The sequence below is a fragment of the Phycomyces blakesleeanus genome, assembly GCF_001638985.1.
Source record: "Phycomyces blakesleeanus NRRL 1555(-) unplaced genomic scaffold PHYBLscaffold_13, whole genome shotgun sequence".
Taxonomy (NCBI): domain Eukaryota; kingdom Fungi; phylum Mucoromycota; class Mucoromycetes; order Mucorales; family Phycomycetaceae; genus Phycomyces; species Phycomyces blakesleeanus.
In genome coordinates, this window is record NW_017265146.1 from 1,245,554 (window position 1) to 1,272,256 (window position 26,703).

Below are 26,703 nucleotides of genomic sequence, written 5' to 3' on the forward strand. Positions count from 1 at the left end.
ACTTTATTTTGGTTTTATTTGTATAAAAAAACATGAAGCATAGAGAACAGAAAACATAGAGAAGTAGGCATGTAAATATAATTACGTAAATAAGTAAAAAATAAAAGCATAAAGAATAGTATAAAATAATTAGCATAATTTACATAAATTTTGCCCACAAAGGAGAATGGTAACTGGTCAAAGATATGTATCTTCCTGAATCCAGCACTGGCATAGTTGAAAAGATGTTGTCAATGAGAGTATTCTGGCTTGTTGTTGATTGAATAGTGTTAGGGAGCGTAGTAGTCATATTTCTGTTATTCATAAATTGAAGTAACGTCGTTTTCTTGATCGATTCTTTCGTGAAATCAACATTAAAGTCACCAGCAATGGTTATATGCATATACGTATGACTAACAACAAATTCTAGTGCTTCCATCAAGGTATTTAGTTGGCATAGTGGGGATACATATATGCTGCAATATAAGCTGCTGCTTAATATAAATAATGATATGCTTGTTGATCCACCTGCTTCATCAATGAACATTCTGGAACTGGTTGTATAAACCAAAGAATCGTCGTTTGAGTTGTTCGTACTAGGTAAAAGAGAGCTACGAATATAGCAGCAAGAACCAGAAACTCGTGCATTGGTTGAATGGCTATCTATGCGAGATATCATGGTGAAGTTTGGAATATCATATTCTTCATTATTAGGCAGTGTCCAAGTTTCATTGCAAAGAATAATATCAGATGTTAAGTATACTTGATCGCTGGTTATCTGGTTTATATGTGCCCTCAAGCTTTGCACATTATGTGAAATTAGCTGTATATAATCACTTATTTCTTCCTTTTGTAGTTGGCTAAATGATAATCCCAACTGTATTGTCTGCTGTCTAATGAGCTCATTTTTCAATTGATTGTTTCGATCTTCTGCTATTGGTCCGGGCGGAACAAATCTGTTACCCTTGCATATTAGCTTTAAACCTTCTGCAGAAGTAGCTCTAGAACATGCAACATATAGGAGTGATCGAGACATTCTGTGTGATCCATGGTCAAATACAACAACTGATTTATATGTGCCTCCCTGTGACTTGTGTACAGTGAGTGCTTCAGCTGGAACAATTGGGAATTGTGTACGGGTTAGATGTATCTGACTTTTGATATTTCTGCGAATTATGTTACAGTGTGGTTCTATCATTGTCAGATCGTCTGAAATCCCAAGACTACATCGAATTCTTTGTTGCTGTCTCCTCAACTGCTTCCCACTTCTTTCATCATCAAACCTAATCCACAATCTTAATGGCTTTCTTAAAACTGTAGAAGTAGATGTTTCAGAGGCAGTGCTGTCTGGTACAATATTTTGGCCATAATCAATCCTCTCCAAGATTCCAGTTGCACAATTGACAAGTCCATCCGCTGTATCTAGGTTTGCAGTCATCATATATTTTCCACTTATTTTTAGCAAAAGCGTTTTTATCAGACCCTGAACATCGGATTGCTTTGCATGATCATCGGCAGAATGTATGAGTCTTTGAATAGCAGTGCTATCCCTGCAATGTCCAGTTACTCGGTCAAAGGATTTGGAGATTGCACCTTCAGTATTCAAGCTGGTAAGTATGTGTTGGTTTGTTTGCTGAACGTATGCATTTGTGTTAAACAGATATATCGGCTTTTGGTTACTGCTTTCAGATAAATTGTTTTCTTGAGCTACAAGGCTTGATGGTAATGTTCTTCTGCCAGTACTAATTTCCATTGCATCTTCAGGAGTTATTGAAGCCACTCGACTTTGGATGATATGAATATCGCCTTCAGTCATTGACCCAATTGCCATGTTGTTTAAGGCTACTGCAAATGGAACATCGTCTCTTTGTCGCATTATCTCCGTTAATTTATGAACTTTAAACAAATCCCAGATCTTGTACCCAAATAAGGATACAAATGGATTTGTATCTCTTGCATGGCTGGTGCTGTAAAGTTGTGTGTCCCCAACTGGTGGAAGTTGTAGGAAGTCACCAAATACAATAACTGATTTTCCACCAAAAGGAACTGATCTATCAAAAATATCTCGAAGTCTTCGATCAACCCATCCAAATAGTGTCTCTCCTACCATACTGATTTCGTCAATAATAACCACTTTCAGGTTTGCAAGTGCAACACCCATTGAATGGGAGACGTCAGATGAGAGTGAGGAAAGACCTTCTCTTCCACGTTGTGTGACAGGAAGATGGAAGGCATTGTGCAAAGTTTGAGCAGATATGTTGAAAGCAGCCTTTCCCGTTGGAGCACAAAGAAGTACGGATGGTGTGCTCATATCTCTTTCTCTTGTTTTGTCAAACTCACGGACAAGACTTTAATAAAGTGCTTTTATCAATAGACTTTTTCCAGTGCCGGCTCCTCCCGTTACAAAATGATAAAACGGTGTATGTTGTTGATCAGATATAGAGCTGTTGCTGTTACGAATATGATCAGTAACATGGTACAAGTATTGTCTCTGCTGCAAGTTCAGCATTGATAAAAGCTCTTGATATTCAGTATTATTTAACCACTTTGGAATATTGATTTTTTCAAGGTAGGTTAATCGATTGTTCTGTGTAGCTCCATTTGGATTTAATTCGATTGTTAAATCTGTTGTTCTGTGATACTCTCCTTCTTCATTGTCATCAATATCTAGCGTGTAACGTCTGAAATCGTTTTCAGCAATAGGTGGGGCTAGGGTATCTGTGTTTCCAATGGGTTCATCTTCTCTTTCTGTATCCATGTTACTACGTTCAAGTGAAGCCATTTCAAAATAACCTTCTAGTACATCATCGTTAACCTGACAAAATTCTTTTTTTGCTAGCAGAATAGTCTCAGAATTCTCTAGAAAAACTTCCTCGCAGTTGATACTTAAAAGGTCTTCTTCTTCATTTCTCCAACTTTTGAACAGCATCAATAAGCAACGAAAGTACTCGTCAGCATCTTGATCAATATTAAACTTGTAGTAACGTAGGACACGCGGCTTAGTTCTTTTTCTAATGTAGCCTTGGTTTTCCAAAAGACAATACACTTGGCCTGGCTCTCCATAAAGCGTGTTTTCGTTATTATTCTGTTGAATATGGTCTTCTTGGTCTTCTATGGGCTCATAATAAGTATCATTATTTATGTCATTGTGATCGATATAATTAGTTGCAGTATTTCTTGATGGTTGCTTTTTTGAAAACTCAAAATAAGCAGCAAACTGTGCCAAGGTCAAATTCTCCAAATCTTGGGGCCTACAAATGTAATGCTCAATTAATCCTGGTTCAAAGCAGCTGGTAGAATCGGGATCCATTGCTACAAGTTCAGACTGCTTCTTTAATATGTGGAGTCGGTTTTCTGGTCTGCTTGTTGGTATAAATACTGTAGCTGTGCTCGCTTCTGACATTCGAATTCGTAGTAAGTTGTATGCTGCTTCTTGAGCAGATATCTCACTAGCATTGTAATAGGTCGCAGCAAGTGACCTCATCATATTAAAAGGTGTCGAGCTACTGTCATCTTTGTGCTTATTGTAAATTTCTTCAAGCGTCTTACTTAAGCCTCTATCAGCCTTGTTTATATAGTCAACTACATATGCGCAGCAAGCATATGGATCGAGAATGAATTGAATATCCATATTTGATCTGAACATACTGAAAATTTTTTCGTTATAATTATTTATCATGACTTCGTTCGGTTGTCGTTTTATCATGATTTTGTTCATTTTAAGAGTATTGCGGATAGACAGTATGTATTCATCAATAGATGTGATATCAACAGCTATTAAGAAACCATCAAAACTCATGGCTGACGTTTGAAGAGCTTCATAATGTTCTTGGAGATATCCTTTGATGCGAGTCATATTTTGCTTTAATTTGGTAATCGTAGTTTCTGATAGACCTTCGTTTTCAGTTATTGGGCATAATATCCGAGTTCTGTCCATAGGATAAAATGGAATATTAAATCTGCAAATTGTAATATTGTTTCTTTTTCTTTGGCAAGTAGATGTGTGCATATGACATTGCCTTTTCAGCAATTCTTTCCAGGTGTCCTCGTTACAGCGATATTCCTGTTGATGATGCGGTATTTCACCCCATTGTCTCTTACAAGTAATCATACTATCAACAAATTCACAGATTTTTCTTTTCATATCCTCATGAACAGATTCGTCTGTCCGTTGGTCAGGTTCGTACTTTGGAGCGCCCTCAAGCCATACAAGCATATGAACATGAGGCGAGCCTCTATGCTGGAATTCTATTCGGAAGTAATATTCATTAATGGAATGATTTCCAAAAGGCCCATATGGTGCTTTCCATGTTTTCTTCAGCTGTCTAAATCGATAGTCAAAGTATCGTGCACATGTTATTGGGTCTTGCTGAATCAGTTTGGCTTTTTCATCATATGTCATTTGCTCCGCCTGTTCTTCTGTAATAGCAACTCCATCAGTTACAAGTTTTAAAATGCATAATAGCTCAGGCCAACTTGCTTCTGCTGCAGATAGAGTTACAAAAATTGTTGGGATACCAAATTGTCTAACCATTGCCAAAGGATTTTTCTTCTCGTTTTTCCAATATTCTGCAGTAGAACGGATACCACTAAATGTCTTATAAGCCTGGTCTTTACTGAGTAATCCATCAATACTGTCATTATTTAAGAAGTCGGATGCAACGTATGGTACATTGTTGGAGAGTTTTGTTTTCTTCCGGAGAACTGTATTTAGGTTATTGTACATTCTGACTATTTGATTTTTTCTGTCCATATACAGTATATACTCTACTCTTTGTGCTGCTCTACGATCGAATCTCCTTGCAATGGACTTTGTCAGGAAAGAGTAAGTCAGAGTATCAGTAGATAATCGCTGGCCACAGAAGATTTGAGGAAAAGCCAAAAAGTCGCTGTCTTTATCAGTCAAAATAGACAAAGGGATTCTTTCATCTCCAGGCGAAAGTCTGAGAGCTTCGTGATCTGAAACTATAGCCGTTTCCTGCTCACTAGAGTTTATTGATTCGTGTTCGGTACTACTTTCTTCATTTCCTTCAAAGTCTTCAACCCTATCAACCTCTTCTACGTTTTCAGTATCATTATTGGCAACCTCTTGTACCCAATTATCACTCAAGGAGATATTATACTCTTGATAGAGTGTTGTTGACTGTAGAAATAGTGCTGCTCTCCAAACTTTAGCGAGACTTATATTTCCTCTGATATAGTCTTTGATATAACGCATCCTACGAGCTAAACTCAAGTGAATTGTATTTGAGTCGTCAAGATTACGAGGAAGTAATGAAACCGTTGTATCAACATTAACAGGTACGTTGATAATACCGCCTTTACTTCTATACTGCCCAGTTAGTCCTTTGTGTGTCCATATAGACTGGAAAACGTGTCGAGGTGCAACAAGTCTTTCTTCTAATCTTGTCAGGTCGTCTAGACAAACGACATGATCAGGAAAGTGGAGACCATTAGAGAGAGCAAGAGTTGGAAGTGTTTTTTTCTTAAGTGATGTTTTACAGGTAGGACATAGTGGAATATTGTCTATAATATCTTCACCAACGAAAGTGCTTGGTATCTTATGATTGTCAATTGCCCAAAAGGTTTTCTCAACAATATCTTGTGAACAACCCCAATTGCCTGTAAGAGCGGTTCTTTTTACTGAAGATATATCTTTTTGAAAGAAAAGGCCTCCACAACATCCGCATACGCATGTAGGACCCTCTCTGATTGTTGATTCATACTTTCTTTGTATACTACTCCAATTATTTGTGCCAACGTCATTCAGTCTACGCCTTCTTACTACTCGCTCATTCTCTTCAATAGCTCTACTTTGTCTACTACGCCTATACTCGCGCATATATTCTGCTCGAGAATTATGGTTCTCCTCTTCTGTCTCTGCCGCTTCTGTCTCCACTACTTCTGTTCCTACTACTTCTGCTTCCACTGCTTCTGCCCGAACTACTTCTATTTCAGCTGTAAGTCTGCGTCTGCGTCGATACTCCCGCATATACTCGCGCATATATTCTGCTCGAGAATTATGGTTCTCCTCTTCTGTCTCTGCCGCTTCTGTCTCCACTACTTCTGTTCCCACTACTTCTGTTCCCACTACTTCTGCTTGAATTACTTGTGCTCTCACTACTTCTGCCTGAACTACTTCTATTTCAGCCGTAAGTCGGCATCTGCGTCGATACTCCTGCATATACTCTGCACGAGAATTACTAATATTCTCTGCTTCTACTGTCTCAACTACTTCTATTTCAGTTATTTGTTGGCGCCTGCGTTGATATTCTCGCATATATTCTGCACGAGAAGTATTAATATTCTCTGCTTCTACTGTTGCTATCACTTCCATTTCTGCAGTTCGCAGGCGATTCCGCCGATACTCTCGCATATACTCTGCTTGAGACATTGAATTCCGTTGTTGTGTTTCTGTTTCTGATGTTTCCACTTGCAATGATTGCCGACGATTACGCTGGTATTCTCTCATGTATCTTCGTCTTCTTTCAGCCCTTTCTTCAGGGGTAACAGTGTGTCTAGGCATTTTGTACTTTATAATAATATAATATAAGAGTAAAAGTAAGAGCAAGAAGAAAGTATAATATGCTTAGTAAGCTATAAAGAAGAATCAAAAGCGTCACGTGGTTAAAGTGTTTACATTTTTACTAGTAAAATTCTTACAAACTTTCACTGCTTAAAATTGGAACAAACTCCGCATACAAAATTGTTACAAAATCATTGTTTACATTGTTACGGATTACCCCTTTTTCTTAGGCTTTCTAACTCCGTAAACTCCATATAGAACGCCAAAAAAGAGAGTTGGTGTGGAACTTCATAATAGGAGCACAGTAATACTTAGGGTTACCGAAATTACATATCCACATCAAATGATCATTAGAATTTCCATATTTTGCTAAAGCAAAAGCAAAAGCAAAAGAAATACCGTCTTTAAAATATTTCGTCTTAATTTGCCTATTTTTACTTAACCAACACATTTCTGAAAGCATATATATTAGATAGATTTAATACTGTGTGTGTCTCAATGTAAAAGATTAGATGATATATAAATACTTTATATATAAGCAAGTGTACAATAATAAATATAATTGGGAGATTTGAAATCAGAACAGAACGGAAAGGCAAAAAGACAGCCGTTTTGCGAGGAATATCCATCAAGAATATGCTCTCTAGGCAAAACAGTAAGTCTTTTTACTCTATCAAAGCTTCTTATAAAGATAGCTTGGTCTTCTTGTTACAAAGAAAAATGTATCTATTCCAAGCAAATGAATGGTACTGCTAGGTTCAACTAATTTATATCACATGTATGTATATTAAAGTTTCTCCTTTAAGTTACAGCTATTACTACAGCTCTAGCATTATTTTATATTTAAGGAGGTCAATATGCTTAGAATCTTTTTGAATTCGTCATTTGGATCAAATTTCTTTTTCAAAAAAAAAGGTACGATTATTTTTGTCAAAATACCGAAATTATGCATACAAAATTAACTACGGATAAGAATTGGACAAGCTAATGTACTCTACTGCTATAAGTAGTATGATGAGGCATATCACTATCCATGCGCTTAAAGTTGTTTTATTATGATTGATTGTGCATTGACAAAAATATCCAAAACTTTCACCCTGAAAAACTATAGTTATTGAAGATTTGTCTATTTGCACCAAAAGTCCATTTTCGATACCCACTTTCACTCAGACGAACATCAAGAAAATGGCCGGAAAATTTTCTATTTACTATCTTAAGTAAAGTTGTGTAGAAAGTAAATATAGTCTGGCTGATAGTTGTCTGCCCACGAATAGCCTAATATTGAGTGAGATATCGATGTTTCTTAAAATAGCGTAATTTATAAAGAAGTGTATAAAAAAGGCAATATTTCTATATGCACCACATAAGCGATAAAAGTTGCTTACATTCGGACATTGAGATATGTGTGCCCAAATTGATCTTATAAGTATGTCAGGTTTTGTTACCATTCCATCACAGGATATATCAAGATAATAATAGTGTCTGTATAGAATAAATAGCAATTGGCTTTGATTCTTGATTAATTATATACCACCACAGTAATTGCTCGGATTGTCAGGCTGAATTCAGAATGCTTGTGAGGAAGGACTTCCATATAAATATAATTTCTTTCTCTATGGGAAATGCGTAGTGATTCCGATGGGAATTTTGGAAACCTCCTATAGGGATTTTCCAAAATCGCCACTTCTTTTCCATAGTAGTGCTTAATAAGTGCGGTCTTTGTTCTTTTAAAAGATTCGTATTTTTATTGTTACGTTTGCAAATACCAATTGTTAGATAAAAGTAGGGGGGTTTTACTATCGACTTGTTGGAATCTATGGATTATGATGAGCTATGGTATGTATGTATATATATATGTTTTTTTTTGTGTTTCTTGCAACCTTTTTCTATATAATTTATTTCCAATTACATATGGGAAGCAGAAACAAATCACTTTCTTACTTTCTTACTTTGTTTGTTTGTTTGTTTGTTTCTCCTTGTCCTTATTTGAGCAAAAAAATAAGGGCAATACGTTACGCAAATCGAACAAACAAGGTGTCAATCTCTTATGCTCCGTACTACATCGCTTTTTCTTAGATCAAATGAATCAAAGTGATAATATCAACTAAAGGTCAAATACATATACATCTTTATATATATATGTGCCTTTCTAATACAATTTGTATATTCAGATTTAAATATATATATATATATATTATTATATTTGATTGTGAGCAAACAAAGAATCCAAAAACAAACTGACTGCGCCCTGTACGTCTTAATGGTTACTCCAATGATTTAAGTGTACCCGTATTTGTAACTCACTATGAATTTCCCGCAGTTTTCCTCTTCTTCTGCTTCTATGTACTTGTATAAATTCTTATGATCTGTCTATTTGTTTCAACTTGTTTTTATTTAACTTTACCTTTTTATCTATAGCTATAATTATGACAGCGTCAAAACTACCATCCGAGATTCTTTCACAGATTGCTGACCTTCTATTGACAGACGATAAAATTTCGAGTGCCATTACTTGCAAGGCATGGAGATATCCGTTTCAAGATTCTCTCTGGAGAGATATACGTATAAGTTCCATGGAATCCCTACAGCACATCTACAACACCATTAAAACCTCCAAAAATACGCCCACTTTTCACGGTCTATTAGTCCATAGTCTACGGATATGTGGAGACTACCCGGTACCAAATACCCAACAAGATGAATTGCTTAAATTCCTGCCAAATTTAAAGCACCTTGACCTAAGGCATATCAAATACAAAGATATCAACAGAATAATGGCAGAATCGAATGATACATGGAAGTCCCTAGAGAGTCTAATAATTCAAGACATTACAACTACAGAACCAGAAGTAGCTACAGACTTTATTGAATCTTTAAAGACATGCCGCATGCTCAGAAATTTAGAGTTTTTTACGCTGAAACGAAATGATCCAATCCTGTTTAATATGAATCACTTTGAAAACCTGCATCAAAACTTACAACTCCTGTCGTCCATCAAAGCCCATTTGGCTCTCAATGAAGACATTTCATCTACACTAGGCACGATTCCAGATACAACACCAGTATTATCCTTGACCAGTCTCGATATAAAATTGGGTCAATGGGACCCTCTCTGGCTGTACTATTTTAGCTACAAATATCCAAACTTGCATTCATTCAAATTGGATGTTTCGGATATGTTTCCAGGGTGGATACATTATGATCAGATGCAAGTAATTATCTCACACTTCCAATCCAACCCAAACGCGCTCCGGCACCTGGAATCATTCGAATTCATAACGAAGGCCATTGCAGAGTGGACTCATCTTGTTTTCTGGGAATTCATTTGTCCATTAAGAGTTCCAGTCAAGAACCTAAAGTACAAAGCACAACGCAACAACGGTGATGTACAGCTGTACGCGATGACTTTAAAAAGATTTCTGCAGTCCTTTTCGGAAACACTCGAGACTCTTTCCGTTGACGGAAGTGCATTCTTTGATATAAAGCGAAGTCCGACACTTTATCTCTCCTCTCACTCTCCGTTTTTGAAGGATCTTCATATCGAGTCTTGTGGCGTGTCGCTCAATCTAGACAGCGTATTGAACAACTGTACAGCCTTGAAGCGCTTGAGGTATTTCGGCGGGCAGTTATTGAATAATTCCAACACGACAAATCAAGATACAGAAGAACGCCAAAATCATGGCTTACAGATATTGGAGCTGCGCCAGGTTGTTACAAGCGCTTCCGTACTTGGTAATATATCTTACAGGTGTAGACGTCTACAATATATGAACTTGAGCTCTTTGTCGATCAGTGGATTTATCTCAGAAATATCCGGGCATTTGCTCCTCGATATGCGCCACACTTTTTTCAAGGTGCTACATCTCGCCCAAATCAAATACTACTCATCTTACAAACACGATGTAAAACCCGCTATTAGTATGACACTTTTGTCGCAAGTAAATTATCCCTCTCGATCAGATAAAAGGAACGAAGAAAATTACGAAGAAGCCGATTCGAAATCTCCTATAATATCCTATCACAAAATTGCTTGGTTTCACACTTTTCTTGACATTGAATGCAAAAAATATACCAGGATAGGCATCATACAACTCTCCGAACAGGAATCCAGTGCCGCAATGGAATACTATCAAAACTTTAAATCCAGAAAAGATAGTAATACAATAGAAGATGACCCTGAGAAAGGTTGGAAAGGTGATCTTTGTAGAGGTTATGGTGAAATAAGATGTGGTCATGTAGAAAAGTATACTATTCCTGAACTTTCAACAAATGACAAAGACTTTTGGGAAAACCTGTACAATAAACTATTTTAAAAAGGAAAAGAAATAATAAACGATCTTGTATAAAGCCATTCTATGTACTTTTGATAGAGGATTATAGACATTGGGAGTGAGGAGAATTATGTATTAAAAAAAATAAGCTTTTGATACTAATGTGAAGCCGAATTTGTATTCATTTGGATCAATAAATGGCACAAAATGGTTAATATTTATATGCACTAATGAGTATATAGAAAAATAGTGCCTGAGATAGTCTGTTACAGGTCAAATAATGTAATATTCCAAAGGCTTGATGGCATAAAAATCTATCATATAGTTAATGGGAATAAGAAGAATTAGATAAAGAGGATTCTATACTAACATTTGCTGGAATTATTCATATAATGAATTCTCTTTGGGTTTTAAAGAAAGTGATGCTTGTAATTTTACAGAATATTTGAAGCACAAAGTATCGAATTATAAATACTGAATAAATCATTTAGAAACCGCACAATCTAACTGAGATGAGATAAAGTGGAATATCTTCAATTGGCAGACTAGAATATGAAAGCTTATATTATATACCAGCGAAACACATATAAGAAGTTCCTAATTAATCACAGAAATAAGTACTTGGCGAAACATGGATATAGTTGTTCAGTTCATAAAAATGAAACGATTTGACCTATTGACTTTATTTTCTACTCGGTGAGATAATCTGAATAGCACTATTTAATCAATAGACATTTCTGTCGGTATTGTTGTTCTGGATTTGATGTTCAATCAGCAGGTCTATAGCCTTTTTGCTAACAATTCTTGGCGTATTTCTCTTAATGTGTTCTGTGTTCCTTATAGCCTTCAGTTTTATAATTCATCCATTGTTACACCCAGAAAGCAGAAACTAATCTTCTTGGGTGTCTGTTATTCCTTTCAAGATTACCAAATTAGCCTTCTTTTATTCTCTTTCGTTTTTTTTGTCCTCCCATAAAAAAAGAGGGGATGTGTTACAAAAGCCAAGCAAATTAGGCTTCAGCCTCATATGCTCCGTAGCACACCACTTTAATAAAAGCCAAACTCCCAAAAAAATATCTACCTGATAATAACAACTGGACCCAAAGTATATATATATATATATATATATATATATATATATATATTGTAGACACCGTTTGTAAATACAAGCTTTCTATTTTGGCATATACATCGCATTATTTGTGTGTAAAGATTTAGCCAAGCCTTCTATAACTTGGCTTACTCCAATGATTCAATTGTACCAATAGTTGTAGCCAGCTATATCAGTTGTTCAAAATAGCTATTCTTGTTGTTGTTTAGGCTTTATATAAAAAACACTAATATATACTCCAAGCTATTATGTATATAAATTAATTAAAAAGAAAACTATTTCTTTTGGTCTTCAATTATTACCAATATGATGCCACCAAATATACCACCTGAAATTCTTTCACAAATTGCTGATAATCTATCGACAGAAGATAGGCTTTCTGGCTCTGTTACTTGCAAGGCATGGAGATATCCGTTTCAAGATTCTCTCTGGAGAGACATACAGATCGATTCCACGGCAGCTCTCGAACAACTATACAACAGCATTAAATCCTCCACAAACACGTTTACACCACACGGTTTTATGGTGCACAGTCTACGCTTAATTAGTTACTACAAAATACCCGATGAGCAGCAGGATGCCTTCTTTAGCTATCTACCAAACCTGAAGTATCTTGATCTTGAAAATCTGTCTTGTAGAGACATCAATCTAGAGATGGCAAAATCAAGCAAGACGTGGGTGTCTCTGAAAAGCCTGATAATAGAATACAACGGAAGTCGAGGATGGCCAACTACGAATGATCTCATCAGCCTCCTAGAGACATGCCCTATGCTCAAGAAACTCGAATTCTCGACAAATTCATTAAGAAATGCAAGCAGTTTTGGGTTAAGAGAATTTGACAGTATACACCAAACGTTACAACAACTTTCGCACTTCAAAGCTTATTTATATTTTGAACCTGAAATTCAATCTACGCTAGACATAATCACAAATACTCTACCAGCAACCACCATGACAGCCCTCGATATATGGTTTTTTCAGCTGTCCCACGACTGGCTGTACTATTTTACCTACAAATATCCAAACTTGCAGTCTCTGAGATTGGATACTTCAGAGTTATATCAAAGGTGGACAGATCATACCCGGACGCAAAGAGTCACTTATCAGTATCCTCCCCACTCAAAGGGATTCCAGCGCCTGGAAACCCTTGAACTCGTATCGCCAAACATCTCAGAATGGACTCACCTTGTTTTCTGGGAATTCATTTATCCATTAAAAGCTCCTATCAAGAACTTGAAGTACAAGGCAGTATGCGACCACGACGATTCATGGTTGGATGCCCAGCTGTATGCAACGGATATTAAGAGAATTCTACAATCTTTTTCAGAAACACTCGAGACTCTTTCCATCGAAGGAACAGTATTTTTCGATATTAAGCATGGTCCAGCACTTGAACTATCTTCTTACGCTCCATTCTTGATGGACCTTCATATCAAGTCTTGTGGTATATCAATTAACCTGGACAACTTATTGGACAACTGCATATCCCTAAAACGCTTAAGATATACTGGTGGGCAGCTGTTGATTAATTCCGGCACAACAGATCAAGATACAAAAGAACAACATCAAAACCAAGGACAGCATCGTAGATTGCGAATTCTGGAATTACAACGGGTTGTCACAAGCGTGGAAACTTTTAGTCGCCTTTCTTTCAGGTGCAGACATCTGAAATATATGAACTTGAGCTCTTTGTTGATTAGTGGATCAATTTCAAAGAAAACCGGTCGCTTGCTTCTCGATATGCCATATACTTTTTTCAAGGCAGTGCGCTTAGCCCATATCAGATATCGTTCACCTTACAAGAGAATATATGGCAACACTATTATCAGTATAACACTCCTGTCTCAATTGAGCGATCCTCTGTCACAATTACCATTATCACCTACAATATCAGATAAAGCAATTCAAAGCGAGCAGGAAAAAGGAGATCCAGAATCTCTTGCTGTAGTAACCCATAAAAATATCGCTTGGTTCCACACATTTCTTAATGTTGTATTTGAAACGGATACCAGAATAGGCATCAGGCAGCTTTCAGAACAAGAAGCCATCACTGCAGTTGAATACTATGAAAACTTTCAGTCCAATACAAATGGTAAAACGATAAGATTAGGGAAGGCATTGGATGGGAATAACCCCAAGAAAGATTGGGAAAACCATCTTTGTAGAGGTTATGGAGAATTGAGGTGTGGCCAGGTAGAGAAGTATATTCTTCCCAGTCAATCAAAGCATGATAGATACTTCTGGGATTTGTTGTATGAAAATGTCTTTTTATAAAAAAAAATAAAGTATTAAAGAGAAAATTCACCATAAACAGATATGTGTGTGTGTGTGATAGGGAAAGATATATATTGTTGGTTTATGCTTATCAACTTCTTATAACCCACTGTACAAGTTAATTCACCGCTTTTCTCTTCTCTTCTCTTCTTTTCTTTCCTTTCTTTCCTTTTAAATACTCTCAACCCTACATTTTTACAATTGTTTCTACTAATAAATATGTTGGCATCTCAACTTCCACTTGATATTATCTTGCAAATCGCCGATCTTCTATTGACAAAGGACAAGTGTTCTTGTTCTCTTACTTGCAAGCAATGGAGAGACCCATTCCAAAAGTTACTTGTTAAAAACATACATGTCGATTCCATTAAGCATCTAAAAACCATTTGCAATACCAATGCAACCTCAAAAACCAAATCCAGATCCTGTGGTCATTTAGTGCATGGTCTACGTATAGGTGGTTGTTTCATTTTACCGAATGTGAAGCAAGATGTCTTTTTTCGATCACTGCCAAACTTGAAACATCTTAATCTTGGGAACATGCGTTTTCAAGATATCAACACAAAGATGACACAATCTAACAATACATGGATGTCGCTAGAAAGCCTAAAAATCAAAATTAACAATAATGAAGGACTACAAGGAGCGCCAGACCTCATTAAATTCTTAAAGACCAGTCGTGTGCTCGAAAAGTTAGAGATATTTACGAAGGACCGAGAAGTTATAATCACCTTTACTGAAAATGACTTTGAAAATCTGCACCAAAATCTACAACATCTTTCGTCGATCAAGGCTTGTATTTCTCTCAATTTCTGTGCGTCAGCTTCACAGAACACAATTCCAGAAATTACACCCGCGCTTGCTTTAACGACCCTTTACTTAAGGCTGGATGAGTGGGATCCTTTATTTCTATATTATTTTGGATTCAAATATCCAAACCTGCATTCCTTGAGATTGGATTTCTCGATTTCAAATTATATGTGTGTAGATTCTGGTACATTGCAAAGAATCACGCCTCTTTTTGACTCCAACCCCAAAGCACTCAAATATCTTGAAACATTTGAACTCATAACGAGAGACGCTTCAGAAAGTGCTCATATGGATATATGGCAATTTTTTACTTCAACTAAAGTCCCTATCAAGAATTTTAAGTACAAGACAGTATACGGCGACAGTGCTTCGCGTGATTATAAAGTGCTTATTGAACGGATACTACGGGCGTTTCCGAAAACACTAGAGACGTTATCAATCCTTGGAAGAGCAAGTTGTGGCAGTAGATCTACTAAAATGCTGGAAATATCTCTCTGCCCGTTATTAGTGGATCTTGAAATCAATGAATGTAGTGTGTGCGTTGACCTTAACAATCTATTAGACAGCTGCATTGCCCTCAGGCGACTGAAACTTCACTCTGACAAGCTGTCTATTACCTCAGGTACAGATAACCGAGAACCAAAGCAATACCAAGGACGGCAGCAGCATGGATTGCATGTATTGGAGCTACATGGGGTTGGCACAAGTACGTCCGTATTTAATTGCCTCTCCTTCAGATGCAGAGACCTAGAATATATGAAATTGTGCTATGTGTCTATCGATGGGACTATTTCTGAAGAAACTGGGCGCTTGCTCGTTGATATGCCCTACACTTTTTTCAAAATGCTACTTCTCTGTGATGTTTCCTACTGTTCATCTGACGGCCATGGGAATGATAAAACGATTATTACTATATTTCTTTTGTCTCGGTTAAACAATCCTCTACAATCGAATGAAGAAAGAAGAAAAGATGAAAGGGAGTTGGAATCTACTACAGTAGAATATCATAATCAGCATGACATAGCTTGGTTTCACACCTTTACTGATGGTGTATATGATTGGGACAATGACACGGGTATCGTACAACTCTGTAAGCAACAAGTTAGTACCGCTGTCAATTTCTTTCAAGGCTTCCGGTCTAATAGAGTTCCCAGAGCATCGATCTTTGATTCATGGGGAGGTTATATAGAAGAAGGCTGGGATGCTGATCTTCGTAATGGGTATGCTGAATTTAGATGTGGAAACGTAGAAAAGTATAGTATTTATGGTGTTATTTCAGATGACCAAGACAATTGGGATAAGTTGCACAGTGGTTTTCCTTAAAATTAAATACTAAATAAAAAAAGGTAAACTTAAAAAAAAAAAAGATTTATTGTCTATATGTATATGTGTATATTCAAGGATAAACAACAAATAGTTGTTACTTGCTTTGTTTTATCAATAGCCAAAGAAACAGAATATATTATAGTTGGAGTTTCTCCATGTTTTATAGACAACGCTTGACTTTCTTTGAGAAATAGTTGTTTTATTTAATATCATAAAACTATGTGTACACTATATTACAATTGTGAAATTTTGGTTCTTATATGGTCTTTAGGAAATATGTATGTTGATTTGCTATACTACTTGATAATCCAATAATTGACATATAAGAAATTCGAGAAAATGGTTAAAAGTGACAATTAGAAACTATATCTTACGCCCCACTCCCATAAGAATAGTGCTTGAGAGACAAAGTCATATACCCATATATTTTCTGGTTAGTAATTGACTGTGCCTTTTATTAAAATACACGGCTACTCTGGCCATGAATATGTGCCTGGATTCAAAACTAACCGTGTAAGTTAAACCCAGAGTTTTATTTTCTTTATTTTTCTTTTCTTTTTTTAATTTATCACGACCCCCTCTTTTCACTACTGCTTATACCCGTAATTACGATTGCATAAAAGCTACTACTCGGTATTCTTTTGCAAATCGCTAATCCTTTAGTGATAAATAATAAGGCTTCTTGAGCCCTTGTTTGCAAGATATGGAGATATTCGTTTCAAGAAACTATTTGAAGAAACGTATATGCCAGTACCAAGTTGGATTTTGAAACTATTCGGGGTATAATTTAGGCCTAAAAAAGCCTCAGACATCCCATAGCTAATCACTATATCATCTACGTATGACTTCATACTGCACCATACCAACCATGCAGCAGGGACAACTTTTTTTTAGATATTTACCAAACCTGAAGCATCTTGCTTTCATACATTTGCGTTACAAGTATATTAACAAAGAGATGTCTAAATCCAATGATACGCGGAGATCACTCCAAAGCCTAAAAAGTCTACCTATTTATGGCGAAGAATCAAAATCTACGGCAGAATTTATTAAACTATTGGCAAATTATTCCAATCTTCAAAAGTTAGAGCTACCTAAAAGCGTGATCATCAACCAGCCGTATTTAGAGTAAAAAAAAAATTGACAGCCTCCATAAGAAACTACAGTACTTTCCGTCTTTCAAAGCTTGGGTAACTCTCAGCAATGACCTGGAGTCGATACAGCGCGCAAAATTAAGTGTTAAATCAGTACTCACGTTTACAACCCTTGAGTTAAGTATGTGGGAGTAGAGAACTGTGTGGATGTACTATTTAGCCCACAATTATCCAAACTTACATTAAATCAGATGGAATACAGCGGATCCAGAGTACTATAAAATATCTCCTGATTTCACGGAGCAGAGTTATTATATTTTGGATTTTAACAAGCCTATCCAAATATTTGGAAACATTTGAATTCATCACTAGAGACGTTCCAGAGAAATATGACAATTTTTTTTGAAATTTATTTGCCCATTAAATACCCTTACCAAAAATTTAAAGTACAAGACAAGATCCAGCAAGATTAATATACTATTTTTTAAAGAGCTTATCAACACGTTTATAGAGACTTTTTTCTGAAACACTCGACCCTTTCAGTCGAAGCAAATAAGCTTTAAAGTAGTCGAATTGATTCAAGATTAGAGATCTTCTCTAATTGTCCAATGCTGGTAAACCCTGAAATCAACTCCTGTGATGTGTCCATTGAGCTGAAAAATATATTAGACAACTGTGTAGCGCTAAAAGAGCTAAGGTTTTTTGACGGGGAATTACTGTTTTACACAAGCATAGAAAATCGAGGCTCAAAGCCAAAAGAACAAGACTATCAAGAGCAAAAGCATGGATTACGGGTTCTGGAGTTAGACAACGTTCTTACAAGTGCTGAAATGTTTAGCCACCTTTCTTTTAGGTGCAGGGGTCTGGAATATATGGAGTTGAAGAGTACAAGTATACAGAGTGTTATTGGTACCTCTGGGAGGATCCCGTTATTGCTTCTTGATATGTCCTACTCTTCCTTTAAGGTTCTAAAACTCTTCGATATTAGGTGCACTTTATCGGAAGACCAACTGTTGGAAAGTCGCTTTATCAAGTTAATACTTTTGTCTCAACTGAAAGACTCTCGATCATCAAATGAAAAGAAAAAATGTACGGATTCAAGTTCTGCTGACATAACACATCCTTTTCGCAATTTAACTTGGTTTAAACTCTTTCATGAAATTGAGGACGACGTGGACACCGACATGAGACTACGTCAACTTCCAGAGCAAGAATCTAGAATTATATCCAAATACTGTCGATCTTCCGACCTCAGAGAAAGTGATAATTTTTTGAAAACCAATACATGGTTGAATGGAGAGCTTTCGCAAGATTTGGAATCCGATATTCAGGATGGTTATGTTGAATTAAGATGTAAAAAAATAGCACGGTGTCATACTTCTTAACATAAACCACATAACTATGATGTCTGGAACAATGTGTACAGTATTTTTTCATAAAAGGAAGTATTAAATAAAAGGAATTATCTCTAAAGACAAATCTATTTTGTGTGTATATTTTTTAAAAGAGAAAAATCAAGGAGTCTTGGCTAGTTGACGTGTTATATTTGCAGTAACAAAGTCCATTTTGGATATTCATGAAGTTTTTAATTTTATTTTCTTCTTTTTTGTCAATAGATGTAGGCGATTCAGATGTCTTTTGACTAGGAAAAATATGTGTACACCTGTGCCTATTTGGCAGAGGGTTATACTGCTAGTACCTTTGAATAGACCATGAGATTTCCTATGTAAGATTCTTATCTAAATTTAGTTAATTTTTATAAAAAAATGAAGTAATACGGGATTTGATCAATGCAGCAACCAACCCAATACTTCTTTGACAATAACAGTCTCCAAGAATATCTTTTTATATGTAAGCTTTAAGAACGTGGACTGATGTATTCTTGTATAAGATTACATTAATTAAAAGAGTCTTGTGTTACCATATTGGCCAAATTAAGAACCTGGTAAATGATACCTTATTTCCAATACTATGAAAAATAGCCCTCACATATACATATCTATATCGTTTATTTGATGTAATTTCTCTTTATAAATAAGTTTCAATTGGTTTTACTTTTGCCATGTCTCAAAGATCTGTCTCTTAGTCAAAAAAAAATTATAATAACCTTCATCAAAAAAAAAACAATTTTCCTTTTCCAGAAGCATATCGTTCTTTTGACCAAACCTTATAGCAAGCTTTCTTTATTGAAGGATACATTATAAAGAGGTTGATATACAGTTTATTTAATATTAAAAGATAAAGAAATTAAAAGGTATTTTGTGTAGAGTGGATGTAGTAAGGGTAAAATAAGGATATTAAGCATACAATTATTTTACCAAGCCTAGCTATTTACTTTTCTGTATATAATGTTTATAATATAAAAAATTTCTGAAAAATATTAAAAACCCACAACTTTTGTAAAGCGGCAAATAAATGCATATATCTAGTGTTTTGGGACATTTATTTTAGTCGACAAGTGCTTGCACCTCTGTCACATATTAAAATTGGAACGATACAGAGAAGATTAGCATGGCCCCTGCACAAGGATGACACTAAACTTCTGAGATGGAACGCTCTACGGAGCATATTTTTTTTTGTTTTGTCACCACTTGATATTATTTTTATTTATTTTATTTTTTATGTCAAATCTTGAAATTACTTATAAAAGGATACCACATTGAGGAATGTCAATCTTACATCATAATGTACACCTTTATTATCCACTAATGCACAATCCTTCTCCCCTTCCTTGTTAAATGCATATCAATCTCTTCTTGCTCCTCATGCTGTAGATGGCTTTTGTTATGCAGTTCCATTAACACAAATCACCACTTCTTTTTTGCTGACAACGTAGCATTCTTTTTGGCTTGGCTTCAAATGTCCAACCCATGTTCAACTTGAGCTGCACAACACTTCTTATCACTCTGGCTGTCGTTTGAAGAACTTTTAAATATGCAGTCATATATACCCACTTTTCACGTTCTCTATACGATACTATTCCTGCTGATGGTGAAATTCATATACTTGGGTGTTCTCCTTCAGAAAGAAAGATGATTTATTTTTCTTTTTGGGTGGTCATTCATTGTTTCTCATTATCGTTATAGCACTCTTGCAACCATGGATACTCTTAATGCAGCTGGAGCTTGTTGATGGGCATTCAACATCTTAAACAGCTATCCTCAAACACACCAAATCGCAAACAAAAGAAAAATCGTAATTCTCTTTAGCTTGATCAACTTCTCCCCTCTTTTCAGCCAGCTCTCAAAATCTACACCACTTATGTGATCACATATTGTTTTAGGGTGCACCTGAAGTACCATCTGGAAAACCCACTTGGACCACACATTTCATGATGTTCTCCTTTAACACCAACAATCATGTTGTCTTAAGCTTCTCCTTGTTATTATTTCCTTTATTAAAAAAACAATCATGACTTATTATTAACTTGATAACGCTCTGTGCTAAATGACTTAAAAAAAACATTATCGTATAGTGAAATTAAAATTATACATCTCGAAATTAGGTCTTATATATATATACGAGGTAGACTGGTTTTCAACATTGAGACAGTTTAAGAGGCAATAATCATACTATTCTAAGCAAGAAAAAGGTTGGTCTAAGTTTATTTAAATATCTTATTCTTATAAATATTTGATACTTAAACAGAAACAAACATAACCCATACAAAAGTTGAAACCCTTGGTCAAAACAAAGTAGCAATAGTAGTACTCGTGCGGTTTAGTTTCTTTTTTCTTTATTCCATACATTGTATACTCACCTTCTAACATTTATGATAACACTTCTTCCTAAAGTTTCTTATATGCTTTTTATACTGTTATCAATTTTAAGTATTTACTACCTGTTTATACTACCCGTTTGTCTAAATTTATGAAAGCCTTTCAAATTTCTATAGTTGTCTTGATAGCCAGAGGTTCTTTTGTGTAAATTCAATTGCTATGTTGTGTGCCATTTGATCCCTAACTTTACCTACTTCTCTACTGTTTATTTCACTTGGCACACAATTACCATCGTCTATAATATGTGCGAGATTCAGATATTCCCTTTAAAGTTAAATGTTTACTTGTCCCTATTGTCCATCCCATTTGGGAACACAATTAAATAGTGCGCTACCTGTGCAAGAGTAATTTATCAACTTGTTTTAAAAATATAGAAGGATCAAATGTAAGTCACGCGCAGAGTATATCCCTTTCTTTTTAAAGATATAGAAAAGAGAAAAAACAACTGGCTGCGCCTTGTACGTCTTCGTGGTTACTCAATTGATTCAACTGTGCCCATATTTGTAACTCGCAGTGTTATTTTACCGCAGCATTTTTCTTTTTGTAACTCTTTACCACTTTGATAACCGGTACCCTTCTTTTAATTTGTCTCTGATTTTCTATTTGACCTTACTTACTGTTATGTCAGCCTCAGAACTACCATATGAAATCCTTTCGAAAATTGCCGATCTCCTTTTGACGGGTGACAGGTTTTCCTGTGTTCTTACTTGTAGAAGATGGAGATATCCGTTTCAAGAGGCTCTGTGGAGAAACATGCATGTCAATTCCATGAAAAATCTTGAAACTATATGCAATGCAATCGAAGGCTCCAGAACCAAGTCTTCATCATACGGGCTATTAACACAAAGCCTGCGTATGGATGGATACTGCACTATTCCACATTGGCAGCAACATGCATTTTTTCGATCCATACCAAACTTAAGGCATCTTGATCTCGGACGTACACGTTACCAAGAGATGAACACACATATGATAAGACTGAACAATACATGGAAATCGTTAGAAAGTTTGAGAGTTGAGGTCCATGGCAGTAAAAGGGCCGTCGACACCAAATCCTTTGTTGAATTTTTAAAAACGTGTCGAAAGCTTCAAAAGTTAGAAATATTTCAGAATGCTTTTGATAATCCAGTCATGATTAGCTCGAAGGATTTCAACAATCTACATCAAAGCTTAAAGCAGCTGTCACACCTGAAAGCTTGCCTATACCTCAATCAGATTCGCCAAAATGCAGAACCCACAATCCCAATCACTACACCAGCACCCGCCTTGATATCTCTCGATTTAGACTTGTTTTCGTGGCATCCTTTGTGGATATATTATTTTGGTTACAAGTATCCGAACTTAAGATTCTTGAGATTGGATGTGTCAAATGTGCCAGATTGTTGGATACCTCAAGAGAACCTGCAACGAATGCCAAGTCTTTTTCTTTCCAATCCAAATGTACTCCAACATTTGGAAACATTCGAGTTTCTAACTACAGAAATGTCACAATGGTCCCATATTGTTTTCTGGGAATTTCTTTGTCCATTACAAATTCCTATCAAGCATTTAAAGTACAAGACGAAATACAGCAAATGTGATGCAGAGTTTTTAGAGATGGCTATTGCACGTTTCGTAAAATCTTTTTCAAACACACTCGAGACTCTCTCAGTCGATGGAGATGTTTTTTTCAATGCCAAGTATATTACAAAGCTTAGTTTCACCTCTTGCTGCCCATTGTTGGTGGATCTCGAAATTAAAGATTGTGGCGTATCTATTGAGGTGGACAATCTGTTGGATATCTGTGTAGCCCTGAGACGACTGAGATTTTCTAACGGAAAGCTATGGGTTGACCAAGACACAACAAACCAGGAACGAAATCATGAAAATTACCAGCAGAAACATAGGCAGCATGAGTTACAGATTCTGGTGTTACATTGGGTCAACGCAAGTGCTGGTGTATTTACCCACATGTCTTCCAGGTGCAGGCGCCTTGAATATATGAGCTTAGGAAATTCAGATATTTGGGGCTCAATTTCAAAAGAAACCGGGAACTTACTTCTCGATATGTCCTATACTTCCTTCAAGGCATTACGGCTCAAAAACGTTCAATATCATTCATCCGACAGAGACACAGGAAAAAATACTGCGATTAACATTTCCCTCCTTCCGCAACTAAACAACAGTCGGTCACCAAAAGAAATAATGGAAGAAAAGGGGAATAAGGACTCAAAACTTTCTATAATAGAACATTATCAGCACCATTTGGCGTGGTTCCATACCTTTTTCGATGATGATTATGAATATGCGACCGCACCATGTATCAGGCAGCTTTCAGTCCAAGAAGTTAATACTGCGCTTGAATACTATCAGGACTTCTTGTCCAGAGAAAGTACCAATGCTTTAGATGTTTTCAGATCGTTGAACGGCCAAGTGTCGGAAAAAGATTGGGAAGAGGATCTTTGTAGAGGTTACGCCGAATTTAGATGTAGCCACATAGAAAAATATACTATTCCTGGTCTTACACCTGATGATGAAAAGTTCTGGGAAAATCTGTACAATAAGCTTTTTTGATTTAAGAACTACTAGTAAATAAATGTATTGTATTAAAAGATAAATATCAGTATATAACGAGGTATATTTAAAGAAGGCTTGTGGTTAGAACATATCAGTAATATGTATATATATAATGACTAATACTAAAAAAGGTGTTTTCAAATAAATCTATGCCTAATTTCAATTTAATTCAAGAGTAGAGGAACCTTTTACTGCTGTAGTTCACTGTGATGGGTTGGAGCTCATAAGAATACAACTGAGTGCCTTATTGACCTTATTTTCTAGTCAATTGGGTCACTGTAATGGCACTGTTTATTTAATGAATAAATTTGTCTATATTCTATGTTTTGTATTTAGTGTTCAATCAGCAGGTTGACACCATTTACTTTATTAACTGTTCTTGGCGTGTTTTTCTTAATGTGCTCAGTGTTCCTTATAGGTTTCAACTATACAGTTCATCCATTGTTACACTTAAAAAACAGAAAGTAATCGGCTTGGGTGTTTGCTTCTAATAGCTTCTCCGAAATCCCAACCTTTTTTTTTTATTCTTTTTACCACACTTCCCTTAGAAAATGGACACTATGTTGCACAAACCAAGTGAGCAGGACATCAATCTCTTGTGCTCTGTACTATACCAATTTTTATATTAAAATCAAAATAAATGCTTGAGGTGGTATTAACAACTTAATGTCGAATATATATGTATATATTGCTGAGGTTGCCTTTGAACATTTGACTGTTTATATATCTTTTACTTACTATGTGTAAAGACCTGGCTAAGCCTCGTATGTCTTGGGTTACTCCAATGATTTAAGTTCACCGATATTTAGAGCTCGCAAAATCAGTTGTCCGAAATATTTCTTCTTCTGTTTTTTCCTTTTAATTTCAATAGCCTGTATATTTGTCTCGTTTTCTTTTTTATAGAAAGTAATTGCCGTTTTTTCCCTACGACGATCGTTATAATGATAGTATCAGAACTACCGTCTGAAGTTCTTTCACAAATTGCCGATCATCTACCGACAGAAGACAGGCTTTCTGGCTCTATTACTTGCAAGTCATGGAGATACCCATTTCAAGATGCTCTATGGAGAAACATATATATAGATTCCGAAAAATCCCTCGAGTACATATACAACACTATTAAGCCTTCCAAAAATATATCCACATCGTACGGTCTCTTAGTTCACAGTCTACGAATAGGTGGATACTACGAAATGCCTGATGAGCAACAGAATGAATTCTTTAGATACCTACCAAATTTGAAACATCTTGATCTTGGGCACATGACTTGTAAACACATAAACACTGAGATGACAATAGCTAACCAGACATGGATTTATTTGGAAAGCCTGATAATTAATTTCATCGGACGTCCAGGAGGGCCAACCACAGAAAATCTCATCAGCCTCCTAAAGACATGTTGCAGTCTCCGTAAATTAGAAATATCTGCAGAAAAAAGGTTCTGTCCAGTCAGTTTTAGCTTAAAGAGCTTTGACAGCCTACATCAAGCTCTACCACAGCTCATATACTTTAAGACGTTTATATCACATGCGCATGACCTTCAACCTATACTGGACACAATTCCAGATACTATACAGTCACTCACGATGGCAATTCTTGATATAAGCTTTTATCAGTGGTCCGCCAAGTGGCTATACTATTTTAGCTACAAGTATCCAAACTTGCGTTCCCTAAGATTAGATACTTCTAAAGTAATATATGGGTGGACAGAGTATATTCTAACGCAAGGAGTGACGTATCCATATCCCTCCCATTCAAAGAGCTTACAACGCTTGGAAACACTCGAACTTATAACTCCAAACATTTCAGAATGGACTCATCTTGTTTTTTGGGAATTCATTTATCCATTAAGAATTCCTCTCAAGAACTTAAAGTACAAAGCAACATGCAATCGTAAGGATTTATGGTTGCACGCGCAGTTGTATGAGACAAATATTAAAAGAATTCTACAATCGTTTTCGGGAACACTCGAGAATCTTTCCATCGAAGGAACAGTATTTTTCGATATTAAACATGGTCCAGCACTTGAACTATCTTCTTACGCTCCATTTTTGAAGGATCTTCATATCAAGTCTTGTGGGGTATCCATTAACCTAGACGATTTATTGGACAAATGCCCGGTCCTGAAACGATTGAGATATTTTGGCGGACAGTTGTTGATCAATTCCAGTACGATGATTAAAGAAACTATACAACAACAGGAAAAGCAACCACAGCATCATGGATTGCAAATTTTGGAACTGCGCAGGGTTGTTACAAGTGCGGAAGTCTTTAGTCGCCTTTCTTTCAGATGTAGACGTCTGCAATATATGAATTTGAGCTCTTTGTGGGTCAGTGGATTGACTTTTGAAGCAGACGGATGCTTGCTCGTCGATATGCCCTACACTTTCTTCAAGGCAGTACGCCTGGCTCATATCAAATATTGCTCACCTTACGAGAGAAGAGATGGAGACACCACTATCAGTCTTACACTTTTGTCTCAATTAAGTGATCCTATGTCTTCCTTACCCTCAATAACATCAACATCAGATAAATTAATTCATGGTGAAAAGGAAAAGGTGGATCGAAAATCTGTTGCTGTAGTAACCCGTAAAAATATTGCTTGGTTCCACACATTTCTTGATGTTGTATTTGAAACGGATACCAGAATAGGCATCAGACAACTTTCAGAGCAAGAAGCCAGTACTGCAGTCGGATTCTATCAAAGCTTCCAGTCCAATAGAGACAATCAACCAAGAAGAGTAGATATGCCGTTAGATGGGGATAATCTCAAGGAAGATTGGAAAGACAAACTTTGTAGAGGCTATGGAGAATTGAGATGTGGCCAGGTAGAGAAGTACATTCTTCCAAGTGATTCAAAATATGACAAATACTTTTGGAAATACTCGTGTAATAATGTCTTTTTATAAAAATAAAAAAAGTGATAGATAAAAAATTGTGCATCTTATACAGACAATTTCTAAAGGATATATATTCG

At 36.1% G+C, this 26,703-nt stretch overlaps 8 protein-coding genes across 8 annotated transcripts; 7 read left to right on the forward strand and 1 right to left on the reverse strand.

Moving 5' to 3' along the window:
* Positions 1-139: 139 nt before the first annotated feature.
* PHYBLDRAFT_169739 (hypothetical protein) lies at positions 140-6,505 on the reverse strand (the record flags this gene model as incomplete). The annotated part of the gene is made up of 2 exons (XM_018436153.1): positions 140-802; positions 5,765-6,505. 2 exons carry the CDS (start codon positions 6,503-6,505, stop codon positions 140-142), a joined length of 1,404 nt encoding a protein of 467 aa, XP_018290657.1.
* Positions 6,506-8,331: 1,826 nt separating this feature from the next.
* On the forward strand, positions 8,332-10,818 carry PHYBLDRAFT_73346 (hypothetical protein; the record flags this gene model as incomplete). Its single annotated transcript, XM_018442833.1, has 2 exons — positions 8,332-8,341; positions 8,924-10,818. The coding sequence occupies 2 exons, from the start codon at positions 8,332-8,334 to the stop codon at positions 10,816-10,818; spliced, it is 1,905 nt and encodes a 634-aa protein (XP_018290658.1).
* A 1,375-nt stretch (positions 10,819-12,193) lies between these two features.
* PHYBLDRAFT_73347 (hypothetical protein) lies at positions 12,194-14,161 on the forward strand (the record flags this gene model as incomplete). The annotated part of the gene is made up of 1 exon (XM_018442834.1): positions 12,194-14,161. The coding sequence occupies one exon, from the start codon at positions 12,194-12,196 to the stop codon at positions 14,159-14,161; it is 1,968 nt and encodes a 655-aa protein (XP_018290659.1).
* A 219-nt stretch (positions 14,162-14,380) lies between these two features.
* Positions 14,381-16,294, forward strand: PHYBLDRAFT_73348 (hypothetical protein; the record flags this gene model as incomplete). The annotated part of the gene is made up of 1 exon (XM_018442835.1): positions 14,381-16,294. One exon carries the CDS (start codon positions 14,381-14,383, stop codon positions 16,292-16,294), a length of 1,914 nt encoding a protein of 637 aa, XP_018290660.1.
* Positions 16,295-17,138: 844 nt separating this feature from the next.
* On the forward strand, positions 17,139-17,751 carry PHYBLDRAFT_73349 (hypothetical protein; the record flags this gene model as incomplete). The annotated part of the gene is made up of 2 exons (XM_018442836.1): positions 17,139-17,425; positions 17,643-17,751. The coding sequence occupies 2 exons, from the start codon at positions 17,139-17,141 to the stop codon at positions 17,749-17,751; spliced, it is 396 nt and encodes a 131-aa protein (XP_018290661.1).
* A 248-nt stretch (positions 17,752-17,999) lies between these two features.
* Positions 18,000-18,776, forward strand: PHYBLDRAFT_73350 (hypothetical protein; the record flags this gene model as incomplete). The annotated part of the gene is made up of 1 exon (XM_018442837.1): positions 18,000-18,776. One exon carries the CDS (start codon positions 18,000-18,002, stop codon positions 18,774-18,776), a length of 777 nt encoding a protein of 258 aa, XP_018290662.1.
* Positions 18,777-21,791: 3,015 nt separating this feature from the next.
* Positions 21,792-23,723, forward strand: PHYBLDRAFT_73351 (hypothetical protein; the record flags this gene model as incomplete). Its single annotated transcript, XM_018442838.1, has 1 exon — positions 21,792-23,723. The coding sequence occupies one exon, from the start codon at positions 21,792-21,794 to the stop codon at positions 23,721-23,723; it is 1,932 nt and encodes a 643-aa protein (XP_018290663.1).
* A 742-nt stretch (positions 23,724-24,465) lies between these two features.
* Positions 24,466-26,635, forward strand: PHYBLDRAFT_73352 (hypothetical protein; the record flags this gene model as incomplete). The annotated part of the gene is made up of 2 exons (XM_018442839.1): positions 24,466-24,490; positions 24,630-26,635. 2 exons carry the CDS (start codon positions 24,466-24,468, stop codon positions 26,633-26,635), a joined length of 2,031 nt encoding a protein of 676 aa, XP_018290664.1.
* Between the last annotated feature and the right edge of the window lie 68 nt (positions 26,636-26,703).